The 26,487-nt window shown below is 37.3% G+C and overlaps 1 protein-coding gene and 1 long non-coding RNA gene across 5 annotated transcripts in view; both read right to left on the reverse strand.

Moving 5' to 3' along the window:
• Positions 1 to 11,687, reverse strand: part of LOC140335470 (uncharacterized) — a 29,138-nt gene extending 17,451 nt beyond the window's left edge. The window contains exon 1 of the long non-coding RNA XR_011921709.1: positions 11,545 to 11,687. This is a non-coding gene — a long non-coding RNA (uncharacterized lncRNA). The remainder of the gene's footprint in view (positions 1 to 11,544) is intronic.
• The window catches only part of ZRANB3 (zinc finger RANBP2-type containing 3), a 197,292-nt gene that overhangs the window by 148,588 nt on the left and 22,217 nt on the right, over positions 1 to 26,487 (reverse strand). For all 4 annotated transcript variants that reach the window (XM_072418092.1, XM_072418089.1, XM_072418090.1 and 1 more), the window contains exon 3: positions 14,871 to 14,889. In XM_072418092.1, the coding sequence (XP_072274193.1) occupies positions 14,871 to 14,889 (19 nt within the window). The remainder of the gene's footprint in view (positions 1 to 14,870; positions 14,890 to 26,487) is intronic.

The following is a 26,487-nucleotide window of genomic DNA, read 5'->3' on the forward strand; positions in this document are numbered from 1 at the left end:
GGAACACGGAACCGACGCTGGATTAGCACAGCGGGACCAGGTAAGTGGGGGTTTTAGTGTAGGCGAAAAAATACGGGGTTATCCAAAAGAGCAAAAATATTTAGTGCGAGAAATTACGGGCTTAGCGGTTGGGGGGTTAAGGGATGTCTCTAGCTTACATTATTGTAGTGAATGGCTAACTATAGATAGGAAGTGTATTGGTTCCCAGTTTGTTTATACAATGTTAGTATATGTGGGGAGGGTAGATTCGTCCATCGGTGTTAATTGGAGTAAAACTGTCGATGAACAATAAATCAGTAAAATAAGTAGTTGGTAAGGTTTAGAATCCTCAAATATAATAGAAGGTTGGGGTAAGGTAGTTGACTATGGTAGGGAGATCACATTGTGAGCCTCTTTGAATGACAAGTTAAAGGTATGACTATGGACCTTGTAAAGTGCAGAGAAATACAGCGGGGGAAGTAGTGAACATGTTTTTCTAATACATTTCTCATGGGGCTATTGGCAAAAAGAGCATCTCTTTACGGCAACAATGGGTTCAATATAGTTAGTGTATTGAAAGTTTGTACACTATAAAGAGTTCAACTACTCAAGGTAAACACACCATACATATTGCAAGCGATTATATTTTCAGTGATCAATAATCAATAAATGCTCGGATTGTGATGCAATTTCGGCTTTCTCAGGGGACATCACAAAGGCTTATACTGATCAGTGAAGTAAAGAAAACAGTATTAATCCATAGCATTTAAAAGAGAAACATAATGCACATAGACAGATATCAGGGACCTTACCCTCTTGTATATCTCAACATGAAATTTACTCCAGATTTCCATAACAATCTAATTAATCCGCACATACTTAGAAATAAACAAATGTGTCCATAAATTGAGTCATGTGTAAAAAGGTGGAATGGCACAGGAAATATTGAACACCCTTACTGAAATGTATTTAATACTTAGCAGAAAAGCCCTAGTAAAAGTTAGTAATAACAGCTTACAGACTTATAAATATAAGTCAATAGTAATCATTCTAAGTCAATATTTCATGGACAAACATCTCAAACATTGCTTGGGAATGCCCTTTCTTCCACTGATGCTGAATTTTACAGCTGGTAGCCTAACAACCACTGGTAGCCAAGCGTCCCCCACTGGTTACACCAACAACTCACTTCTGCCAGTTGTTAGAACAAATTTTAGGGAGCACTCCCATTGCCTGGGGGTTGTCAGGGGGTAATTGGCTGAATGCTGGTTGAAAGGTTTGGGGTCTAATCGTGTAAATGAGCCATATCCAGCAGATATCAATCATTTACACTGGTCGTGCAATCATCGAGTAGTGTATGACCCCCTTAAAGCTGTGTACACACTGACGACCGATCGTCGGATAATCTTTAACAAAAAAAGTGCAAAACAACTGGCCAACAACGCCGACGAATGAGGATTGTCGCTGGAAACAAACAACCATCCTGGCGGATCTGATTGGGCGACAATGGTTCACTATCTATTGTGTGTACCGTCGTTCAGTGATCGTGGATGTTTCTGCAGTACACTTTCTCCTTTACATGTCACTTCCTACATCATTCAAAGGATTGTATCTAGCGTGTGTACACTATTGGTGAATTATATTTGAATGATCGTATTGTTACAACATGTACAGAATAGTGCACAATACGATCGCTCAAAATAATACTGCATAATCGTTAGTCTTTGGATTTCTAACAATAATTATTGCAAGTGTGTACCTAGCTTAAGGTCTAGTTTAAAAAGGTCCTTCTGTTTCAGTGATTTCGCTTTCAGATCATGAGACTTCCACCCACAGACCCCCAATCCATACAAAAACAATCTAATAAATAATCCTTATATACATTGCCTGTCTCCATTTATATGTGAGGCTGATCTGCTGCCATATGGACCATTTCAACCAATCTGCCATGGTAGCAGCCGCATGTCTTTGGCAATGTGTGTACATTTTTGGACCCTACCTCGGGATATTTTGGAATTATGGCTTTTTAGGTGTGCATTCTGATAGTATAGACTATGACTGTTTATTGTCGTTTGCTGGCATTTAAAATATGGGATTACATTATTATGCGTCTCCTTTCCTGGGGAGGCAGATGGGAAAAGCTGGGAGGCAAGCTGGGAAACGAGCTTCTTGTTCATATACTATTTATTGTTAATATTATATTATATATCTTACATGTTTTCAAAGGTTGTAAACATTTTAAACAGTGTGTAAGCTGCACAGCCAAGAGACAAATATCGAAGAATGGTATATTCCCACATGGTTATGGCTACCTATGGCAAATGAAAGTCCCATTTTCATTAAACTTTCGTGTTGTCAGGAAAATAGGTTGCAACAGGGTCTTTTTAATTTGAGCCTATTGCTTTGGACACTCCAAGGACAATATTTTATATATATATATATATCTATATATATATATATATATATATATATATATATATATATATATATATTGTGTTTTTTTTTTTTTAACCATGGCTGAAAATTATTAGGATTTTTTTTTCATGTAGATCTCAGATGAATTACCTTTTCAGACTCTGTATAAGTATTGGGTGGCCTGATCATTTGTTTTCTCTGAACTGAGAAATGATTTTAATGTTTACAGCCACACGCCTGTCGCAAATCAGCACAGAATTGCAATATATTTCTCCCCACTGACAGTGAACAGAGAACCTGACTGCTTGACAAGAAAAACTGTGCAAAGATAAGAAGGGAAGATGGTGTTCTCCAAATTGTGAAACTTTAGACAATAAATAACGGAGAAAACAGGATTGATGGCCCTCAGGCATGGCTGGGGAACCTGATACACACATTGATTACTGCACAAAATTATTTTCATTGCAGATGTTTAATTCAAAGCAGGTATTAAGGAAACCTGCAACACTGTCTACACAATAACTCACAATATGGGCATATGGCAAACTTTGCCAATACCTGCTTAGATATATATTTTAAAAGATGACCTATGCTACACGGGTACATTTTAAAAATTTTCTTCACTATTTCAACAAACAATATCTAAAATGGCTGTATGACATTGCTCATAGTAGCCTAAGAAAAATTAAGCTAAAATTAAGCTAATTAAACTTTTTAGGAAAAGGTGTGTAAGGTAAAAAGCATTTGCTGTCCAAGAAGAACAGATGAACATGACTATGATTTGCCATTGGGCATACAGACAAAGCCTGGCCTTCTGGAATGATGTGTTTTGAACTGATAAAATACATAAATAATTTGTTTAGCAACAACCTTACAGCATGATGATGTAAATGCTATGGATCTGCTTTGCTACTTGAGGCCAGACAGCTTGCATTCATCAAATCAACTATGACTTCTGCATCATATGTTGTTGAGAATGTGAGGTGATGTCATCTGTACAATCGTATCTTTTAACTTTTCCAGCAATTTCTATTGGGTGTACTTAAGCGCTTACGTGTGGTTGAAAGGAAACTGTGGTTGAAAGGGAACTTTAAATAAACTGATCGAACCAAGGGAAGGTTGGAATAAGCTGGTCTTACTTATAAAGGTAAATATCAGCATAACCTGATAGAAGTTACACCATCTACAAAAAGGTTTAATTGCAGTTTTGACACCCAGTAGGATTCAGTCTCTTAATTGTTGCTGAAGATTACAGTTTGAGGCTGAAAGAAAAGAAAAATGCAAGAAGTCGGGTGAAGTGCCAATGCTTTGCCAGACATGATTCTCCAATCTATCTCTGTAGTCTTCACCTACAAACAAGCCTCCCCCCTCAGCCTTGGAAGGCTTGTTATGCCATCCCAACATATGGCTGCCCTCAATGACATGAGTATGCAAAGATTTGCCTCTATGGAAACTGGAGTGGACCAAAATGGACTGGAAAATGACTGAATAGACCACAAGGCAGATAGGTCTACAGTGACAATGAAGCCTATAGCATACATTCAAATTTGGTAAGCAAAAATAGGTCAGAACAGAGCTAGAGTTATACATGGAAAAGCAATAACTCAGGCGAGGCATCCAAATGGCAGAGAAAGTTTGAAGTCAGAAAACTGGCAGAAGTTGGTCCACACAGCAAAGAAGCAAAGAGTCAGGCAAAGCAAGGGTTGGCAAATAGTACAAGACATAAAATGTACCAACAGCAGGACAGGAACTGAATGTTATCACAACAGTGAGATTTGGTCTTAACCTGTACTAAACACCGAGGTGCCACTGGCAAGACGAATAGCGTTTGCAGTGAATGGTTTATCAATCATTAGGTGAGGTGGGTTGATGTCTACACTTCCCAATTGCAAGACATTTGCAGGCAAGAGGCAAGGTAAGGACAGGACATGGAGGACCTAAGTTATCAGCAAAGCTGCAAAATTCAGAAGCATGCAGGTTCACTTTGGTCGAGCATGCTGAGAGCAGCAAGTAACATAATGCCAACAAAGACTATGAAGGACATGTGTAAGCAACATGCAATGGGAAATGCCAGAAAACAGAGTGGCTGTTGGTGACCCACTGACCACCCGTGTTGGTCACCAGATGTCACCATGAGATCACACATATGCCAAGTACTGACAAGAAATATAAAAATTGGAGTAATCACCAGAACAGGAATAAAGGAGAGATTCTCCAATCATGATATTTCTTCTGATGACAACTATGCTCTTGTGTTTGCAGTATCAGAAGTGAAATTCCCCAATGGGACAATTAGCAAAAGGAAGTTTGGCCAAATTATAACCATTCCAGATATGTTTTGGAATTAAATATATAAGAAAAATGAGGGCTATTTATTTTACATTAAACCCAAAGACATAATCCACATGAGTTTATCTGTTTTAATTGTTTTTTGCAGTCAACATAGTATTGAACTCCTCTGCTTGGTTACTCCATCTTGTTCCGACCAGGGAAGGGATTCCATACATACAGCCGCTAGCTGTATATTACTGGTACAACAACAGCAGGTACTACTTATTACAGTTGAAGTTGGTCTCACTTATTTTCACATGTGTAGGTATTTATGAGCTTTTACCTATATATATTTTTGGTGTCTCTTTTCTTTTTAAATTTTAGGAAAACTTGATGCAATTTTGGACTGTATTTATTCTAGTCTGCACTCTAACTCCATTGGAAATTTCTAAGGGATGGACTGACTAAAGATTACCACGTTGTAGAAGGTATCCGCTTCATTATGTTCTTTGTAAACTGCAATTTGTTCATTGAATACTAATACTACTATACACTGCTCAGCAAAATGCATCATGGCTATCACTTTCCAAAACATGCCTCTTTTTTACCCAAGCGGGATTTTATTTACCATTTGGGATCTGATATTTGATGGACTGTTTACATATTTAACTTTAATAACTTAATTTGATAAAAAAACGATTTGTATTTAAAGATTTACATACTTGGTGGTGTAGAGTTTTTGAAAACCCCTTTCTTTATTGAGTGCCCTACTTATTGCACTTTTCCATGTTAACAAAGAAAAACTTCTAAAACTTTTTTAGTTTTTTTTTCCTCAGCAAATTAAATTTTGATGTTCCATCATGAATAGCAGTTTCCATGACTTTATGTGGTTACCTTGTTCCTTGGCAACAATATACACAGGTCAGTGGTTTTAACATGCATAAATAAAAACGTGGCATTCTTCACAAGAATAGCTCTTTACTTCCATCTACAGATAGGTCCATAAATATTTGGACAGAGACAATTTTTTTCTAATTTTGGTTCTGTACATTACCACAATTAATTTTAAATAAAACAACTCAGATGCAGTTGAACTGCAGACTTTCAGCTTTAATTCAGTGGGTTGAACAAAAAGATTGCATAAAAATTTGAGGAATGTGAGCCTCTTTTTTTTACACAATCACTTCATTTCAGGGGCTCAAAAGTAATTGGACAAATGATTCAAAGGCTATTTCATGGGCTGGTGTGGGCAATTTCTTCGCTTTGTAATTATCAGTTAAACTGATGAAAGGCCTGGAGCTGATTTGAGGGGGGAGGGGGGTATGCTTGTATACTACATGCAGACAACATGCGGTCAAAGGAGCTCTCCATGCAGGTGAAACAAGCCATCCTTAAGCTGCAAAAACAGAAAAAATCCATCCGAGAAATTGCTACAATATTAGGAGTGACAAAATCTACATTTTGGTCAATCGTGAGAAAGAAACAAAGCACTGGTGAACTCAGCAACGCCAAAAGACCTGGACGTCCACGGAAGACAACAGTGGTGGATGATCGCAGAATCATTTCCATGGTAAAGAGAAACCCCTTCACAACAGCCAACCAAGTGAACAACACTCTCCAGGAGGTAGGCCTATCGATATCCAAATCTACCATAAAGAGAAGACCGCATGAAAGTAAATACAGAGGGCACTACAAGGTGCAAGCCACTCATAAGCCTCAGGAATAGAAAGGCTAGATTGGACTTTGCTCAAAAACATCTTAAAAAGGCAGCACAGTTCTAGAAAAACATTTTTTAGACAAATGAAAACAAGATCAACCTTTACCGGAATGATGCCAGAAAAAAGTATGGAGAAGGCGTGGACCAGTTCATACCAAATCATCTGCAAAACATGGTGGAGGCAGTGTGATGGCTTGGGCGTGCATGGCTGCAAGTGGCACTGGAACACTGGGACAGTGTTTATCCACGATGTGACACAGGACAGAAGCAGCCAAATGAATTCTGAGGTGTTCAGAGACATAATGTCTGCTCAAATCCAGCTAAATGCAGTCATATTGATTGGGAGACTTTTCATATTACAGATAGACAATGACCCAAAAAAAAACAGCCAAAGCAACCCATGAGTTTATTAAAGCAAAGAAGTGGAATATTCCTGAATGGCCAAGTCAGCCACCTGATCTGAACCCAACTGAGCATGCATTTCACTTGTTGAAGACTAAACTTCGGACAGAAAGGCCCACAAACAAACAGCAACTGAAAGCTGCTGCAGTAATGGCCTGGCATAGCATTAAAAAGGACGAAACCCAGCATCTGGTGATGTCTATGAGTTCTATGAGGCTGTCATTGCCTGCAAAGGGTTTTCAAGAAAGTTTTAGAAATTAACATTTTATTTTCAGCTTTTTAAATTGTCCAATTACTTTTGAGCCCCTGAAATGTAGTGATTGTGTAAAAAAAGGCTTTAGTTCCTCACATTTTTTATGCAATCTTTTTGTTCAACCCACTGAATTAAAGCTGAAAGTCTGAAGTTCTATTGCATCTGAGTTGTCTCATTTAAAATTAATTGTGGTAATGTACAGAACCAAAATTAGGAAAAAAGTGGTCTTTGTCCAAATATTTTTGGGCCTAACTGTATGGTAATAGCAGTACTTATTGTAATATATATTTTCCTAAGTGCTATGCAACCAAAAAATTGCAGGTGTTGGAGGTCCTGTCTTTTACAGCTAGCTAAAGTGTTAGGAAAACTGGCTGGACACATTTAGTCAAAGAATAGCAGGATTTTTAACTGTATTTTTCCTTCCTATACATCACATACATATTCTCACGCAACCAGAACCTATTAAGCCAGTTCAGGCACAGTTTATGCCTAAGGTTATATATTTTACCCATATAAAGTATTCAGTTTTTTTATTTGAATCAGTAAAATTATAAAAATACTTCCTATGACCAAAGGTGGTGACACCTGACCATTTCACCTAAACAAGCTTGTTGGATGTCCTATCCCAGGGCCTCCTCTCTTTTAAGAAGGATTTCAACAAGTCCTTGGACTTGTGTGCTAGTGGTGGGAGTTTGTATCCATTCAGCCAGAAGGGCTGCTATAGAAGCTGATTTTGGAAGAAACAACAGGACATATTAATTTTTTTCTAACCTACAGTCCCACATATGGTGTGCTGCACTTTAGTCTTGTCACAAGTAAACTCTACCCTCTTTATTTTCTATCTTGATAAAGATTTGTTAGTTAGTTTTTAAAACTACCAATTAAAAGCTTGAATTTCTCATATACGGTAGGATTTTATCTCATTGCTAATGCGCTCTGAGGCACCATCAAGCGGACCAGAATTTAGAGCGTGCTAACTGAGCTTAAGTTATACCCTGAAAGAATTACTTATTGCTTTAAATTTCACCAAAAACAGCATTGTGTGTGGTGTGGTGTCAGATAACCTTAAGCACTGCTTTCTCACACATGTATTCCTGCCATATTCAGAGTAAAAGTTGGTAATGTCACTATTGCACTGTTGACTGTTCCCTTTGATGGAAAGGAAGTCATTTCTGAAGATCAGAGATGCAAGAATCTTGTTGCTTCTGCTTCACACGGTGGACCTGTCACTCTTCCATCTCTCCTGCAGATTCTTGTTCATTACTCTATGAATCATCAGGAGGACAGATCTGGCATGGGTAAGCAAAGTGCTGCCTCTTCCATACCCAACCTGTTCCTGGCCACCTTCATACAGTGACACAGTGCTGATCAAGATATATTAAGGCAGTAATGTGGAAAGATTGATTTTAGGGCCCATACACACTACCGTCCTGTGGTAATATGCACACTGCTTTGTGGCAAAGCATTGCCATTTAACCTGCAGGGAACCCAAATATAAAGAACTCTTTTTTTATTTTGTAAAAATGTTCTCTAAATGCCTATTTAGATCTTGGTGTGTTAGTGATCGCCTTCAAACTTCTTCTGACATTTTCTGTCTATCAATAACTCACTACAATTGTAACCATTGTAAAACTTTGCTCTAGAGTGACACAATGAAACAGGTGCATCAGCATTGCTCTATTAGTTAGCTCTATTGGCACATGTGCGACAGACCTGAGACATAAGAACACAACTGGAAGAGCCTGAGGAAGGACCCTAATGGCAGGATGAAGCTAATATGGGAATATAGGTATTTGGTTTACTTACACTTTACAATAGTCCTGTCAATACTCTTAGTACTACACAAGTCATTTTAAAACTATTTAATCTTATTGTAAAACTCAGAACTCACAGACTATGATTATTCATCCTATCATAGGTAAGAGACAAAAATGAACACAAAGGTTTTCTTTCCTAACATACTCATCTCCTCTCCTATCTAATCTTTGCATAAAATTTCTCAGTGTGTCAAATTTGGGAGGAATGTGGAGCTGAGCAGACAGGAACATTCAGCATGCAGATCCCAAGCTGATAGTCTTTGTGGTATACTAAGTAATGAAAACATTTTAAAATAAGTGGTTTTATTATAAATCAGGCTTTAGACATCATGCCACTCTCCCCGTTCGTGGGAGGGTAACACACATACTAAATTTAAAAAATAACTGGAAATCAGAGGCCAGTAGCGTTTTTGCAAAACAATTCCATGCCGTACAAATTGCACAATTACAGCCCGATTACAACAATTTATTTGCAACAAAACGTCCTTTATTTTGAACTGTATGGCAATTACTGTCGCCAATTACAAAAAAATGGATGTCTGCCACCATAGCACAGATGCTTGAGTGAGCTGATCATCGCATGACTCAAATCTGAGCAAAAATAGTCTCACTAATTTAGTTGAATGCTACGAGTGCTGTTCACATGGAGGCCTAGGTGGCCTGCAGGCCTCAAGACTGAGAATCTACTTGTACCTTCCAACTTTCTTTTTGTAATGAGGTACACCTTTATGGCCTATGCCTGAGAACAAAAAATAAAATTCTTATCTCTAAAATGCGAATATATTTCCCCATGTTGTATTGCATTATAAACGATGCAAGCACAATAAACAACCTGCAGACCCTGGGAAAAAATCAGTGTACACATAACTTCCCGTATGAGTTGAAAACACAGTGGCTCTGATGCACTAAAAAGCCAAGCAGTGTTTTTCATTTGAAGATGACCAAATTTACCAGTTCAGGGAGAAAATTAGGAGCTTAATGAACTTCTGGCAGCTGTTTTTTCCCCACTTGCAGCATTTGTAAAGAGACAAAAACAGAAAAATGTCCATGTATGCATGTAGAATGCCATAATGAACATGTTTTTTCCCCAGACAAACACTTTAAGTTTTGGATATAATGGAGGATGATTAGAACCCCTGTCAGGTTGTATTGCTCCCAGGGTTTCTTAAAAGTGTTTTCCTATTATTTCCTGTTCTGTCCTGTCCTTTCGATGAGACAGGAAATGCAGAAATTTCTGAAAAGTAGCCTCCAACTGCAGTAAAGCTTTCTATACAAAGCAAAATTAAAAAAAACAAGTTTGGGCTATAGATAAATTTCAATGTATGCAGGCAAAGGACACATCGTTTCCACACCCACAGTTACATGAACCATGAAGAATGAATACTGCTTGCAGCATCTGCACTTGTGAACCAGTAACTACATCAACTCACAGCTGCAAGTATAAACAAGCCCTTATGGCTGCTTATTAAAATAAAAATGTAGTTATTTAGAAGCAGGAAATGTTTCAAAGTGTTTAAAGCAGTGTAAAATAGTAAGATATGTGAAATTGGTTTGTGAAGTATTTTATTCCATTTTACATAGAAATTATTATTAATATTATTATTTTTAATAATAATAATATTAAACAGGATTTTTATAGCACCAACATATTACGCAGTCTTGTACATTAAACAGAGGGTTTAAATGACAGACAGTGACACAGGAGGAGGAGAGGACCCTGCCCAAAAGAGCAATACTAATGAATGTAATGTCTAATAGGTTATCCTTTTTTTGGAAAATGCTTTGCATTGATAAATGAAAGCCCAAGGCTTAGCATCCTATTTCTGAATGCAGTTGGGTGTGTTGATGTCAGCCGAGACACCTCTCCTTTTCTGAGCAAATAATACTCCAGGAAATACTGCACTATAACACTACTGGTAGCAAACAAAACATTTTACAAACATATACATCAAACCAAAGAAGGAATTTAGTTTCAAACAAGAAAGGGTCCATTATAATAGAGATCAATGGGGTGCTATACTTATTGTTTCATATATAGCGAAGGGTATCATACAACTTTTTTTTTTTTTAATTAATTGGCAGCTAAAATTGCTTTTGCAAAGCCTTGGCAATCTCCTAATTTAGCCTTTTCTGTTCTGAAAGAAACATTCAATTGGACAAACTCACTTGCATTGTTATGGACACTCTTTACGCTTTGAAACTTACCTGTAATCTTTAGTCATGCTCTTTTAATGGTCTATGGTCACTTCTTTTAAGGTTTGACATTGGCAAGGACTGCTCCTTTCCCTAAAACTTTCCATTATTTCATGCATGTTTACATTTGTTATGTATCTGAATATTTCCAATAAATATTGAAATATCATACAGCCTTTTTACCTAGGCAGCAGTACCAAGGTTACACATAGAAAATATGCAGAAAATGTGACCTTTTTTGTGCTTTAAGCAGATCTATCACCAAAATTTGTGTAGCATGTAGAGCCTCCTGGGATTCCTAAATCACGTATCCTAGGTGGCTTCGGGTTGCATGTCCAATCTCCGATTCTAGAACAGCGTGGGCCTGAATTGGGGCCATGTAATGGGGGGGGGGGGGGGTTCTGCAGAAGTAAAGGTAAGTGGTATTTTTTTATTTTTACAACAGCTCTGCTTTAAAGCGGAATTAAACTAAAAAAAAATAAAAAAAAACAACTCACTCATTATCGAAGATCAGTCAATCGCTCTGGAGATTTTCTGGATCAGGTCCTGCGTTGTCCTGGAAACCTTCATCCCGACAGGTGGAAGCATCGGGCACTTCCAGCTTGCTTACCCTTCTGCTGTTTTTTGCATTACTGCTCAGGCGCAAAATCTGGTGAAGTAGCCTGGGGAAAAAAAGAGTGGCTATCTCACTGCGCATGTGTGAGATCTGCATTTTTCCCCATTGAAGAAAAAGCTCTTTCTGCGTATGTCTGAGGTAAACATTATAGTTTAGGTAAAATATGTATTTTTCCTGTTACCCAAAAATATTTAAATCTTTGATATATGAATGTTACAAATATTATACACTTTAAACAAATTGTAAGGGAGCCCTTTAAAAAATACAAACTGCCTGGATGTCAGCCTAGGTATGTTTGATAACAAAGTCTTCTCCCAAAGCATATGGGAAAACCAGAGAAAACAAAGCACCTGTATTGACCATAGGAGACAGATTCCAGCTGTCATTTTTCGATTGATATTGTTTCTAAAGGCACACCAGACTCTCTCCATCCACTGTACAGGAATCAGGCCTGCTTTAGCTACTGTATAAAAACTGGGGATATACTAGCTTTGACTGGGCACTAGTGAGTAGCAATAAGGCTTTTCATATTTCTTGGAAACTCGCACAGGGATTTTTTCCTAGTAGAAGATTGATTTTCAGCCCGTAGGCCCCCAGGAGACTAAGAAGGTATTTTACACTCTCAGCTTGATTACCCAATTCTTATATACATTCCACACTGTAGAGAGTCCCACTGGGTGACTAAGACCATCATTTGGCTTTGTACCAGCTGTAGTTAGGTAGTACTGAAAGTTCTCGTTAAACAGCCTCGGCACCAAAATCACACTGAATAAAATAAAACAAGCCACCCAACTTGTCAGCAAACAATATTAAAATTGGGTCAGATGTGCCATAGAAATCTTTTACAATATTAATATATTAAAAAACTGAACTGAATTTTTCAATGTTGGCCTAAATGTCAAGGGGGTCTAATGCTGGGGTCTGTAGTTCTTCGGCACCAGTTAGAGCACAGTTGAAACTAGAAATGTCTCCAATGCGTTAGTGGTGAATTATTAATGAAAACACGTTTTCCCAATACTCATTAAAAAGCACCTGTTTTCCTGAGAATGCTTGCTCTGCTGGAAGCGTGGAAAGTGTTTAGGCAGCAGGTTCATGAAAACGACACATCAGCACAATTGTCATTACTCAAAATTAACTTCAAATTAATAAATATAACAAGAATAATAAAAAAAAAACAGAACAACACCTTGTGAGTTTCTTAAAGTGAAAATGTTAAAGTGAATGTTTAAAATGCTGGTACTGGTCACATTGAACAATGTGCAATTTCCTGCTATTGATTTTTCAACACCTGTGTGTTTGTATTTACCAATTATGGTTGTCTATACTGTCATGTTAGTATTATTGCCTTAATGATTTTCAAAGCACTGAAATGCTCGCTTTTTATTGGCATTAATATGGAGTTTTCCCTATTTGTAGGAATTATAGCCTCATTTTGGGAAGACTTTACACATTTTTTTTTTGGAGAGCATGTCTTGCAATCTGTGCTGACTGAGCCAATTAATTTGTAAGGTTAGGTTGAAGAAGAAGACCTGGCATTCAATCAATTTTCCAAAGAAGCCCAAGGGTTTTAATAGTAGGATTGAAGTTAAGAATTCTTTGCAGTTTAATTGAGCTCATCCATAGTAAATCATCAAGCCATGTAATTATTGAGCTGGCTTTGTTTACAGGTGCAAGGACCTTACCAAAAAACTGTAACCATGAGGTTGGAAACCTAACATTGTAACCTTGTTAGGAAACACCTGAACCAAAAAAGATTGGCAGGGGTGTCAGAATACTTTTGTATATACAGTTAAAGGAAAATTAAGAGTCCATAAATCTTTGGCTATATAATGTACTTTGTTACGATATACAACTAAAGGACATATTACAATCTAAACAAATACTAAATCGAGTTACCAGTCATTATTTACAACTTTGTAAAGTACACAAAAAACTTCCTTAACTTTCCTGCCAAAGCCAAAACCTGCATTATCATTTGTGTTTATATTGGGGTCTAACCCACATCCTCTTTTAGACCCTGCAGCTTACACTGGAAAGATTTCAGCATGAGGCAAATTTGTCAATCCAGAAAGCAGTGGGTAGATCTAGGTGCGATAGCCAAGCCCCCTACTTAAGTGTGTTAACTCTGGTAAGACTTGGAGATTTCAGCTTTGTTTTAACATCATTACAAGCAGCACCATGAGGTGGGCTTTAGTGGGTACTTGTTTACATTTCAACATTATTTGTGAGACTTTACACGGGGCAGCAATTCAAAGTTATCTTGACACCTCCCTCAAACTGTAGTTCCCTCCTGGCGACTCGTACATCCTGTACGGAGGTCATAGATGTCCAGAGAAAATACAGCAAGCAACACGCAGAAGTGTTGAAAAACCTACAACACCCCAAGAGGCATCATTTACCAGGACAGGTTGCCGAAACAAAAGGTACTAACGGCCCTGCTCATACATTCTGAGGTTAGATAAGAATGACAGAATATTGGGAAGTTATTTAATTCATGTTAAGACTGTTGTGCAAGGAACAAATAAAAATATCAATTGTTAAAATTTTACATGCCAGGATCTAGCGAAAGGTTACTGTAAGTTACATGACATTGTATACTGTATTGAAGAGAAACCATGGTGGGAGAAAAATAAGCAGACTGTCATTTTTGACCGCCCTATGGAAATGCTAGTAGTGTGCCTATCCTCTAAATTATTATAGAACTTTCGAGGTCCCTATTCAGAAACATGAGGGCAGCCCTTGTGCACTTGCTAAGGGTTAGCAACTCAAAAATGATAAATAAAAGCATTAAAACCTGAGAACTTGAATTTTCAGAAGAGGGCAGAAAGGGCAGCTACAATTTCATCCGTAGCTCAGATTCAGTTCAGATTTTACTTTTATTATTAATTACTAACAATCCATACAACTGTGTGCATGGAAGGGTTGGATTCTTTTGAAGTTTTTGTATTGTTGTATGGCTGTAGGGGGATTTTAATCATGTTTCAGTCAAATCCAGTTGAAATAAATTCAACTTCTTGTTACCCTTCTGCAGTAAATAGTCCAATATACCTTTTAAAGCTAGTAATATCATAACAATCTTTTTTAGAACGAAATTTAAATTAGGAGTTCTAATGATGAAGAGAGGACAAAGGAAATGCAAATTCCAATTAACATGTAATAAAACCATTACATAGTTTGCAGGAGAAAAGAAAGAATTGAACTACTTGCCTCATCAGCGATCATACACCTACAGAGAGAGAGACAAAAATGAGATGTTAAAATAAATCGTGCACATGAAAAACAATATGTTAATTTGAAGATCTGCTCAAACACATGTTACGCATTTGCTCTTGTGCTAAATAAAATCTATATAAAAATCAAACCACCGGGGTCTAAGATAAAAAATCAATCCAATTGGAGCATATTGCTGTATCTGATTAATGTAGATCATTGAAGGGAAATACGTGGGAACATGTACAGGATTGAAAGAGAAACCATCTGTGTTTAGTATACAAAACCATCAAAGATTTTCTAGTTTTATAAAGGATTCCTCTGATCAGCAGTGGTGTTGTACGCAAAGTCAATGACCTTCCCAGCAGCTCTTGAAATTGCTTAGCACCCTTCAGTCATTTATTGCTTTTCAATCCCCAAACTGAACGCAAAACATACATCTTTTACTGAGTTTCTAAAGTCTTGGAACCACTAGGCTCTTCTGTGATTCATGCAGAGGTTGCTGGGGGTTCCCTCAACAATGAACAATTTGTGCCGCTCAGATCAGTTTTTTAGGGGTGGCATTATTCACAGTGGCTAGCAATGTAAGTGGAATTCGTCCCACTGACCATCATGTGAGTACTATAATTTGTGGATATTGTCATTATTGTCAGGGGGTTTCCCAAGACCTGAAAGTTATTTCAAGGGTTTCCTCCATGTTAAAAAGAAAACTGGCTGGCTTAAACTAAAATTTCGAACCAAAAATCAATCAATTCTATCTACCATGCTAATTGATTGGGGAAAGAGTTTTTACTTGAAGGTGAAATTGTGATGATTATCAATCATAATGAAATAAAGAAATGGAAACAACTTTTGGTGTGTTGTCATTAATATATGTGAGATATAATGGTAACAATTAATTTATTTTTAGAACAATTACTAACAAGCAGTGAGTTCATCATATACTTGCAGACTATCGAAAGGATCAATTTTAATCAGTTTTATTATTGATTTAAATTAACATTGAGAAAAAAAAGTGCAAAGTGAATGTCAATTCAAAGGTTCTATTTTTCTGCAATCTATTTATAACTAAAAAGCATCTTTTAGAAACTATGGCATCTGATAATCTACATAAGAGAGTTTTTTTGCCATCTTAGGTAGATAATAAGTTACAGAATTTCTACCAGCACTCTAAGGGCTGATCTGTCAGTGTCATCAGCATGTGCATTTCCTAGGTGTGTTTTTACACACATACACACATATACATAATATATACAGTGCTCAACCCAGGATTTTTTTTAACCGAGTGGGAGGAAAGTTTAGGCGGGTGGCAGTCCTTGTATTGTGACCCAACTTATCAGTAACTACCCAAAAACAGCCGAGTGGTTAATAAAAAGTGCCGGGTGGGGTAGTGCTGGGAGAACACTGTATATGTGTGTGTATATATATATATATATATGGACACAGAAGCAGTGAAGTTATAAAGCATATTCCAAACAATGAAGTGGAGAACATTCAAATTAATTGCCAATCATTTTAGGAGTGGATGTCCCAGAAAATTTAAGGTCAAAATGTGCACAGAAAAATTTCAAGAAACCCAAGAGCTCCATTTAATACTCTAAGGGCCTCAGTTAGTATGTTAAAGGTCATTAACGTAAAAAAAAATTACCAAGTATGGCTTGCCTATAACGGTAGACAAGAGAAAGCCTCGTCTCTCTAAAAAGAACATGGTGGCAAGGCTTGGATTTTCAAAGTTGCATCCTAGCAAAAACACCTGCACAGCACCAGAAAAACCAACATAACAGAATAAACACTGACCTCAAACCAGCTGTCAAAAACAATGTTTGAGGGGTTATAATGTGGGCCTCTTCTGAAGACAGAAGACCAAGCAACCTTGCTGTCTGAGTCGACAAAAATATACCTCAAATATAAGGCCATCCATTGGACAGTTAAATGCTTGGTCAAAACTGGATCATGGAACAATGATCCAAGTACACCTGAAAATCTATAACAAAATAGCTGAAAAAAAATAATCAACATGCTACAATGGTCCTGATGCTGCAAATGTCCTGACCACCACATGATCAAAATGCTGTGGAGGGACCATAGGAGAGGTGTGCATAAACAAATGCCTGCAAACTTCAATAACTGAACCAGTGTTGTAAAGAACAATTCATTCTCAACTAAGTGAGAAACTAAAAAGATATCACAGGAAATTATTACTTCAAGTTGCTAAGGTTGGTCCTACAAGCTATTGAAATATATATTTATGTGTTAAAAGCTAAAAGAAAGGTAAGGCTGTTTTCCATAATGATTTTGGAAAACCAGTTGAGGGTCCTGGGAACTAGTCAGGCAGGAGTCAGGAGGGTTCCTAGACCATCCAGTTCATGCTTTTTTTTTTTTACCTGTGAAAAGTGAGGTACAAGAGTGTTATTTAGGCTGGCAGGCCTATGGAAGGCTAAGCGCTCTATCCAGTGTGTATCTGAAGGCTGGAAATGTAGGTGCTCCACATTATTGTTGCTGAGGGCAAATCCCTAATATTGTAAATTGCCAATATGAAATTTGCCTTATGTTTGTTGTCTAGAGAAGCCTTTTTCAAACTTTTACCATAGGGGAATCCTTAAAACGTGGACACTTGGACTTTTAGGTCTCAGGAAATACTGTTATAATTATTGTATTCACTATTAGTGTGGTAGTCACTGGCAATAATGCATCTTCACTGTTGGCCAGTGGGAAGAATGTCACCCTTACTGATAGCCAAAAAGATCAGATTGTGTCAGTGGTAACAGACTTTATAGGCACAAATAGCTCAAGAAACCCCTAGCAAACTCTGGAGGTTGAGAAACACTGGTATAAAGCAGTGTTTTTCAACCTTTTTTCAAGTCATGGCACATTTTTTACATTAAAAAAAATCTGCAGCACACCACAAAAAATGTTACAAAATAACACTTAGTAGCTAATTCCGCACATTTTTTAAATGGAAAAAATCCTGTGGCACACCACAAATCAAAAATGTTAAAAATGACACTAGCTAATTTTCTTGTCTCTTAAGAATAAACAAGGCAATTAAGCTACCTACTGCCACCCATTGACATGGAAGTGTATTACACTATTCTCCCAATCACTACAGCACAGACACTCGACAATGGTAATTGGATAATTTCCAATGGTACACCTGAAGTTCTCGCATGGCACACTAGTGTGCCGCGGCACAGTGGTTCAAAATTAATGGTACAGAGGATAAAATGCTTCATGAAATAGACATGAGCCAGAAAGCTAACATTTATTACTTATTGTACAGTTTGTTTTCTGTTTTGGGCAACTTACAAATAAACCAGTCAGGTATCTCTCAATACACATACAACCAGAAAAATCTGAGAACTAGTGAAGAATCGCCTTTTGCTCTAAAGTCCAAGGCCTTCTAATCTCTTTATAGTGCTGTATCCCCACAAGTTGAAGTTTGTGTTTGTTATTTCTTTTGTCAGTGTTGCAGATTGGAGTTCAAATGCTCAAACTAAATAGGATACGCTGCATCCACAGCAAACCACAAAGCAAGTTCGGTGTTGCACTGACCATGCTCCACTCCATCATATTCGGTTCCATCTTCTCCCTGTGTTCTTCTGAATAAAAAGTCATAAGTGCTAACAGGAGCTAAACAGGCTTCACAAGGCACTGTGCTAAAACTGCACTGAGCTCCATGTTCCAAATGCAGGATAACAAAGCTTGTTGACATTAGTCCTAACAGCCATTTTCCTTGGCCAAGACACCATCTGTATGGAGATGTTGCGCTCTACCCATGTTTGTGTGGCCTTCCTCCAGGAGATCCAATTACCATCCACATGTCAAAAACATGCAGGTAGGTAGGTAAAACATGGAGCTAAGACCATGGTATTGACAAATGACTATGGTAGAGACTTAAGATTGGGAGCCTCATCGAGGCACAGTTAGTGACATTACAATTGAGTAATGTCAGCGCTATAAAAAAAGAATAATAATAATAAACCCTTGGCCCATGGGTCCTCATGCATTGAAATGGATGTGGCCAGTCCGACAACATCTTTAATTGGGAGTTTATCTATCTAACGACATATCTGTTTTTTCTGACTTCAACTAGGCTTTGATATAGGCAACCATTTCAAGATGTTTTTTATTTATTCTCATTATTTATTTAGGTTTAAGGGTAATGAACAGGATTTGCAATGTATTTTTTTTAAATAAGCAGCAATTCTAAAGCAGATTTCTAAACTATTTTAACAAGTATGTAGGAACAGAAACATTCTACAAATTCCATCTGTTAAAATGCGGTTAAAAAAATACATGGAGGCTGCTGTTCTATAAATAATGCATAATGCAGGATGTGTAAAGGTCTGCCATTGTCTAATCCGTATTAGAAGAGGCACCAGAGGATACAGAAAAATTACCCTTTAGCATAAATAAAACATATGCGATAAGCAGAAAGCGAGGCCCCCTCAGCTGCCACAGGCAAAGCAGCCATTAGCATTAATAGAAGTAAATGAGTAATACGGACTGTTGTTGGACAGTCGCTGGAGCCAGAGGACAAGGCATGTCCCAAGCTGCATTCACATTCCTGAACTGTGTGTGAAACAGGACACTCCGTCTGCCAGACTACCAGCATCGTTCCAGGAATTGCTGCCCCTTTTGTGTCTTACCAAACAAATAGCATCTAACACCGCTTTCAGGGAATGCGACAAGCAATTCTAGAAAATGCCTGTACAGGTCTCTTGTGGTTTACCAACTTGCCTTTATGAGAATATAAAGTGCATCTGGACTTTTTGTTACTATCCACAATGGCACCCACATGTGTCAATATGATCAATTCTACAATATGTTCCTTATTTCTGCTGATTCTAAGAAAAATTGAGACATAATGATTCTGTAATAAAATGTTTAGTAATCTGAACATATGTGGAGACCACATGTAAAAAACAAGATAAAGAGAGAGAGGGGAGAGAAAATGGTTAGAGAAAATAGAAGAGAAAAACTACTTTCTTTCCTTTAGGTCAACCTAAAGAGCCACCTTAAAGTGGAACTAATCCTGTACTACTCACCTATCCCCATTCCATTGCATTGCATGGCGAGGCAATAATACTTCTTTCCTTTCCCCTCAATTGCAATGTTCAGCTGTGCCGGGATGACGCAAGGCCTGCGCAGGAGTTTATTTATTCCTGAAATGCGCAAGGGAAGCCAGGGTTGCCGGGTTTCCCTGGCAACCACCAGAGCTGCTCATGCGCAACTCAGCAAGCTTTCTATGATTATTACAGAGGGGAAATCTTCCTGAGGCACTAATATCATTCTGGCCCTTCAGAGCTCTATGAGTAACATCCTATGTGGTTGACTATACCTGGGGAAACACATAACTTTTTTTTAACATTCTACATTTTTAATTCCACAATGCTATTGCAAAACGAATTATGGCTTAAAGATATCAAGCCAGAAAATTACTCTCAACCACATGCTTTATTAAATTCTCCAGTACTGATCAAACAACGTACTAAAGGTCAGGGTAATACTCCTGACCTGTAAGTTTTGCCAAGTAGTAATAATTTTATCTCGGTGTCGTTAACCAGGTATAAATGACTTGTTTTGGAGCTTCAAAAATCATTGTATCCTTCTCATGCACATGGAACACCTGGAATACTTCAAATTATTCCTGATCAATCTACCTGATCATGTTTTTTTTTTTTAAGTGGAACTAAGGACGTGTTGGCTTTATTTTTTTCACTTTAAAATTTGGAAATGCAAAAAATGCAAAATCTGCCTGAAACAGGTCACGTCAGAAGGATGAATAGTAATGTAAATGCACCTGTCAAAGAATTCTTAATGATTTCAGAAGTTTCTCAAACAGATAGTTCTAATATAGGGCCAAATACTAGCCAATGTCAGACAAAGGTGCTCTTTCTCAAGATTGTTCTCTTTTTATTTGTTCATTTTAACACTCCTGACACCCCGTTTGCCCACCCCTAGCTCCCCCCTTGTATTATTATTGTTTTACATTATATGTTTCATACTGTTGTCTTTATTGTTTTATCTTTACAAACAAAAATAGATTTAGCCATAACACTCTTGACATCCTCCAGCCCCACTGGATAACTTGGAATTGCCCACAACCCTAGGCCAATACTTTTGAATGTTCCAGGTGCATGGGAAGGATTAAATGCTTTTAGAAGACCCAAAACAAGCCATTTGTACCTGGTTATCAGCACTGATATAAAAATATTACTTGGTAAAACTTACATTTCCTACTAAAGAAGTATTATCCTGACATTTTTTCAATAGTACTGGAGACTTTAAAAAAGCATGTGGTTGAGATTAATGTTCTGGTTTGCTATTCTCAAGCCATATTACGTTGTGCAACAGCATTTTGGAATTAAAAATGTAAAGTGTTAAAAAATAGATGTCCTGGTGAGGGTTTCATGTGTTTCCCCAGGCACAGTCAACCACAAAGGGTGTTGCTCATAAAGCCCTGGAGGGCAAAAATGATATTAGTGCCTCAGGGGGACAATGAAATGCTTTTTTCATCCATCCCACAAATAACACAAAAATCTATACATTGTTCTGTACTTTATGAATAATAGACGTTGTCACTTTTACCATTAGAGTGTCTATAACCAAGAAAGATAACAATTACTTACTCAATGTCAAAAGAACTGTATAATATTTACCAAGCTTTAACATTTTTCCATCTACTCCAGAGAAAGGTTTAATAGAAAAATTCAGTCCACGATAAGAGCTTTTCAAGGTATTCACTAAATGTGATTAGATGAAGCCAAACTATGGCCTCTTCAGACCCCAAACACCGACCTCCTTCCCAACACCCTAAAAGAACATCCCAGTATTACAAAAAAATAAATAAAAAAAAAAAAGACAATCAATATTCCATTGTTCTCACTTGGGTAGTGTCACAGCTCCTCTTCAACTGATTTTTCAACCAGGGTGGGTAAATCCTAAATGCTGTACTGAGTGACACAGCTTAATATAATGTAGTGCCATTCTGCAAAATAATTTTGTGTATCCAGAAAGGGGAGTGAATTCTTGACACCTTAGGCTCATGGGAAGTGTTTTATTTACAATGTTCCACCCAAAAAAAGATCAGCGCTGGGTTTGTGGCCAGGTAAGACAGTGAGGAACAGATTTGCTGATTGCAGATTTAGAGATTTGACGCGAGGATTGTTGGCCGTCTCTGGAATCAAAACGGTGCTTCTTTGGAGTATGCTGGCAGGGACAGGTTTTTCACTCAGGCTGTGGCTGATTTTTAAAGACAAACTTTAAGACTGTGTACATCTTTTGTTTGATGCACGGGAAACCTAAAGTTAAATTGATTCAATGCTGCACAATATATTCTCACTTTTTTTTTACCACTTTAACATCTACCTGCAGCAGAGCCTGTTCTGTGCTAGTTATAAAATACTTCCAAGAAGAAGTACAGTTTTTTGGGGAATGGCAATAAAAATACATTGTGTATAATGAAACTAACACAAGAAGCAAAATGTATCAAGATTTGCCCTGTTGGGTTGTAGGCATAAAGTGGAACTAGAATACCAACCAAAACAAAGTGCAACTTAACTGTTCATATTTTATATATGAAACTATTTTATTGGGTTCTTTAAGCATGTATCCCCTAAATGCTCATCATTACTAGCGTAGCACAATCCTACATAAAGATAGCACATAACAGGACTTTGTTCTGACAGCTGCAAGACTGAGAATTCTGCACAGGTGCATTAACAGCACTGGCCCTTCCGGTGACAATTTTCTGATAGCCTTATGGAAGAGAAATGTCATCCATTTAAAGATATACTATTACTTACCCTGCTGCCTGTGTCTTATTTATTTAAGCTAAGTATCTGGACCAAGTAGCACTACAACCACCAAATTCTGGTACAAGGTCCTGACACTAGTGAATGGGTCTTCAATTCCAGTTCCTGAAGGCTGGGTCTTGCACATATTTTTAGTAATATCACTACTTAGTAAAAGAAGGAGTAGGGCTTTGTGGCACATAAAGCATATAACAAATAGGTTTATTAACCACAGTACACAAAAGTTTTTCTAAAAGAGGAATACTATCTCCCGAGTATTGAAATATTACAGGTATAGAACAGTCCTCAGAAAATTAAAATGGAAGTTTATAGATTATTAGATGTTCTTAATATATCACATTTTGCTACAAAAGGCTTCTTCAGGGGAGACAGGAACACTGGTTTAAATAATGAAGAATGCTAGAACAAGATGTATAGGAGTTCCTGTTATGGAATGGAGTTCTTCTTTTGCATGGATATGCAAGTTAAAGTTAGCAGCTCCCTATGATTAAGGGCCTATGAACTAATATCATGGAGACTTGCCCAAATAGAGGACATTAAACATGTGTGTATATACATCCTCATACTCCAAAACTTTTCTATAACAGGAACTTCTATACGTCTTGTTCTAGCATTCTCAGGTATTTAAAGGCATATGATTAAGAACATCTATTAATCTATGAACTTCCATTTTAATTTTCTGTTTTTATTGTATTATGTAGTTAACTGTATTATTTCAATACTCAGGAGATTGTAGACCTCTGTTAGAATAACCTGGTTAATAAACCTGTTCGTTATATGCTTTATTTGCCGCAAAGCCCTATTACTGCAGTATATCCATCTTCTGATGATGTTGAAAGCGCAGATGATCTCAAATTGGTTGGTTGAACATGACAACTACAGTTCACTGTAATCAAATAGTCTCTCCAGTCTCCAGATCTCAATCGAATATAGCACATTTGGGATGTGACTGGCTGGGAGATCTGCATCGTGGATGTGCAGATGACAAACATGAAGCAACTACGTGATGCCATAATGTCAATACGGACCAAAAACCCTGGGAAAAGTTTCCAGATGAATAATTATGTCAGTTCTGAAGGTAAAAGGAAGGCTCCAACCTAGTACGATCAAGGTGTATCTAATTAAGTGGCAGATGAATGTACATGATATAAAAATATACATATTTCTTTTCACTATTTAATCACCTCTCTGTCAGACATTTAACACTGCCAACGCATGTTAAGAACTGAAAGATTGTGCACTTGCTAAACGGATAACAAAAAAAATTGATATAACCTGCAGTTTTCCGATGTGTTTTCGGTTGAAGCAATCATGTAATAATTCAAGACGTTCCAGTATGATGCAGCCTTGTAATTAGGACAGGTGTAGGATAAAAAAAAAAAAACACAGCAATCCTACAGATCTCTGGGTCCTTTTCTATACACAGAGCAGTTATGCAATTATGTAAATACCCAATAATTACACTCTGAATGAGCATGTATTTTTAAAATTAAAAAGAATGCTGTAATGGACTAAGAACTGCATAATAATGGTGTAAAAAAAATGGAAAAAGGATAATACTCTGAAAGATATTATAACGTCCACATGCTGCAAGAAGCTTGTCATATGTTGAAGATATGTTGTCATTATCAAACCAAAGGGCTATTTCACTGGGCTGTTCTAATATTAGAAACTCTCAAACCAGCTCTAAGTATGCTAAAAATAAAGTTTCCATCCAAAGAAAAAAAAAACAGCACACCACCTAAACCTAAATTACAGACATATCTTACGGCTAAAATAAATGTAAAACAACTATTTCACTTGTCAAAATTAAAAAAAAAAAAAAAAAGGGATTTTTTTGAATGTTCACTTTAATTCTGCTTTAAGTAACACCGTTTTCCCCCTTCCTTTCCTCCCATCCTTGCCCTGCTGAATGGACAGTGAAGTAGCATTAATGTGCTAGATAATCTAGTCCAGTGTTTCTCAAACTTTTCAACACGTGTGAACCCCTTGAAATAACATTCAGGCCTTAGGGAACCCTTCTATAATTACTATATTCACAACTCACAGTAAACCAGTGTTTATGGAAAGAATGTCTCCTACATTGCTGACCAGTGGGCAGAATGTCACCCTTACAGATAGACCAAGTTAATAGTTCCTATTAAACTGAGAGGTTCAAATTGCTCATTGCTCAAGGAACCCCTAGCAATCTCTGGAAAAAACGATATCCTGGTTGAGAAACACTAATCTATATAGTAGAAAGTAAGTTTTACAGAACAGGAAACACCTTATTGAATGCACTTTATGTGGACACCTCACCAATACACTTTTATAAACTTATTGAACATACCATTCCAATCTTAAACAATCCACTTTTCTGGGAAGGTTTTAGCCATATTTTTGTAGCGTCCCTGTGTTAATCTGCGCTCATTCAGCCTAAAAAAACACTTGTGCGATCAGCTGATGTCAGACAAAAAAATGTGGCCCACAGTTGGTACTCAAATAGATCTCAAAGGTTAAGTTAGGTATTGTGCTGGCCACTGAAGTTCCCTAACACTTTATTCATTTTGTGCAGTGCAAGTGGCATGTTTTTATTTTTTGTATATAGAATCTTGCGTTTGTATACTTTACTATGGTTATGTTTTAGGTTCTAAACACAAGTGAGACGATCTAAAGGACTTGGTCACAGGCAAACACAAACTAAGACTTGTTGAACTGAGATGCACTGTTTACCAGGAAAGCTTTAAAAGTTATCCTGGAGCTTGGACCATTCAGAAGTCAAAGTGAACCGGTGATTTCTATTCAGTGAGGTCATATATAAACTATAAATTCATCATATTAGAGTGGGCAGTGTTCAACCCACATTTTTTTTTTATCTGGGTGGGAAGAAATTGTAAGTGGTTGGCAGCCCCTGTATTGTGACCCAACTCTTTAGTAACCACCCAAAAACAGACGGGTGATTACTGGAAAATGCCAGGTAGTACACCCAGCTAAAAGGTGCTTGGGAGAACATTGAGTGTGGGTAACACACAGGTTTATTTTAACAACTACCTTTACATGAAAGAATGACAAATTTTGTGTCAATAGCTAGCAATATTCTTTTTTTCCTAAAACTGCTTTGTCATTAAAGTTTCTGTAGAAAAATTGCTATTTTATGGAAGATTGACTATTTTATCTGAAAGAAGTATCTTACTCAAGCAAAATGCAGCTTAACTGTTCAATTATCCAGACACTCAATGCTTTGGCACAACAATGGGACATGGCCAAGTAACAGTAAATGGACCTCAATTCCAAGTGTTGATTGAACAAAAAGAGAAAAATTATCACTAATTTTAACTTGTATGTTTGTAACTTACTATTTTTATAAAAATACATATGATGAAATCCTTATGATTTTTCTTTAGTTGTTTATTTCATAAGTTGATATATTCAACAGTCTGGACACAGGTGTTTGAAGAGATATTGGGCAATCAATTTGGGGTCTGTAATTGTACAAATATTAGGAATTAAAGCCTTTAAAACAGAACTTAAGTTCCACTTCAGGCATCAAATCAAATCAGACAGGCAGTTATTTCAGAAAGGGACAAGCGAAGTTCCTTCTGCAATATTCCCTCCTACCCCCCTGATTGCTCCAGGAAACTGTCAAAAAAGCTGAGCTGCACATGTGCAAGAGTTTGCATTATCCTGGCCTGGTCAATCAAAATGGCAAAGTTTGCAAGGAGGATGAGAGGTAGGAAGATGGTGGTGCCTTGCAATAGTACATGAGTTCCACAAATGAGACTAAGTTTAAACACAACAATATTGCAAACACAGGTCAT

The sequence above is a fragment of the Pyxicephalus adspersus genome, chromosome 7 (assembly GCF_032062135.1).
Source record: "Pyxicephalus adspersus chromosome 7, UCB_Pads_2.0, whole genome shotgun sequence".
NCBI lineage: Eukaryota > Metazoa > Chordata > Amphibia > Anura > Pyxicephalidae > Pyxicephalus > Pyxicephalus adspersus.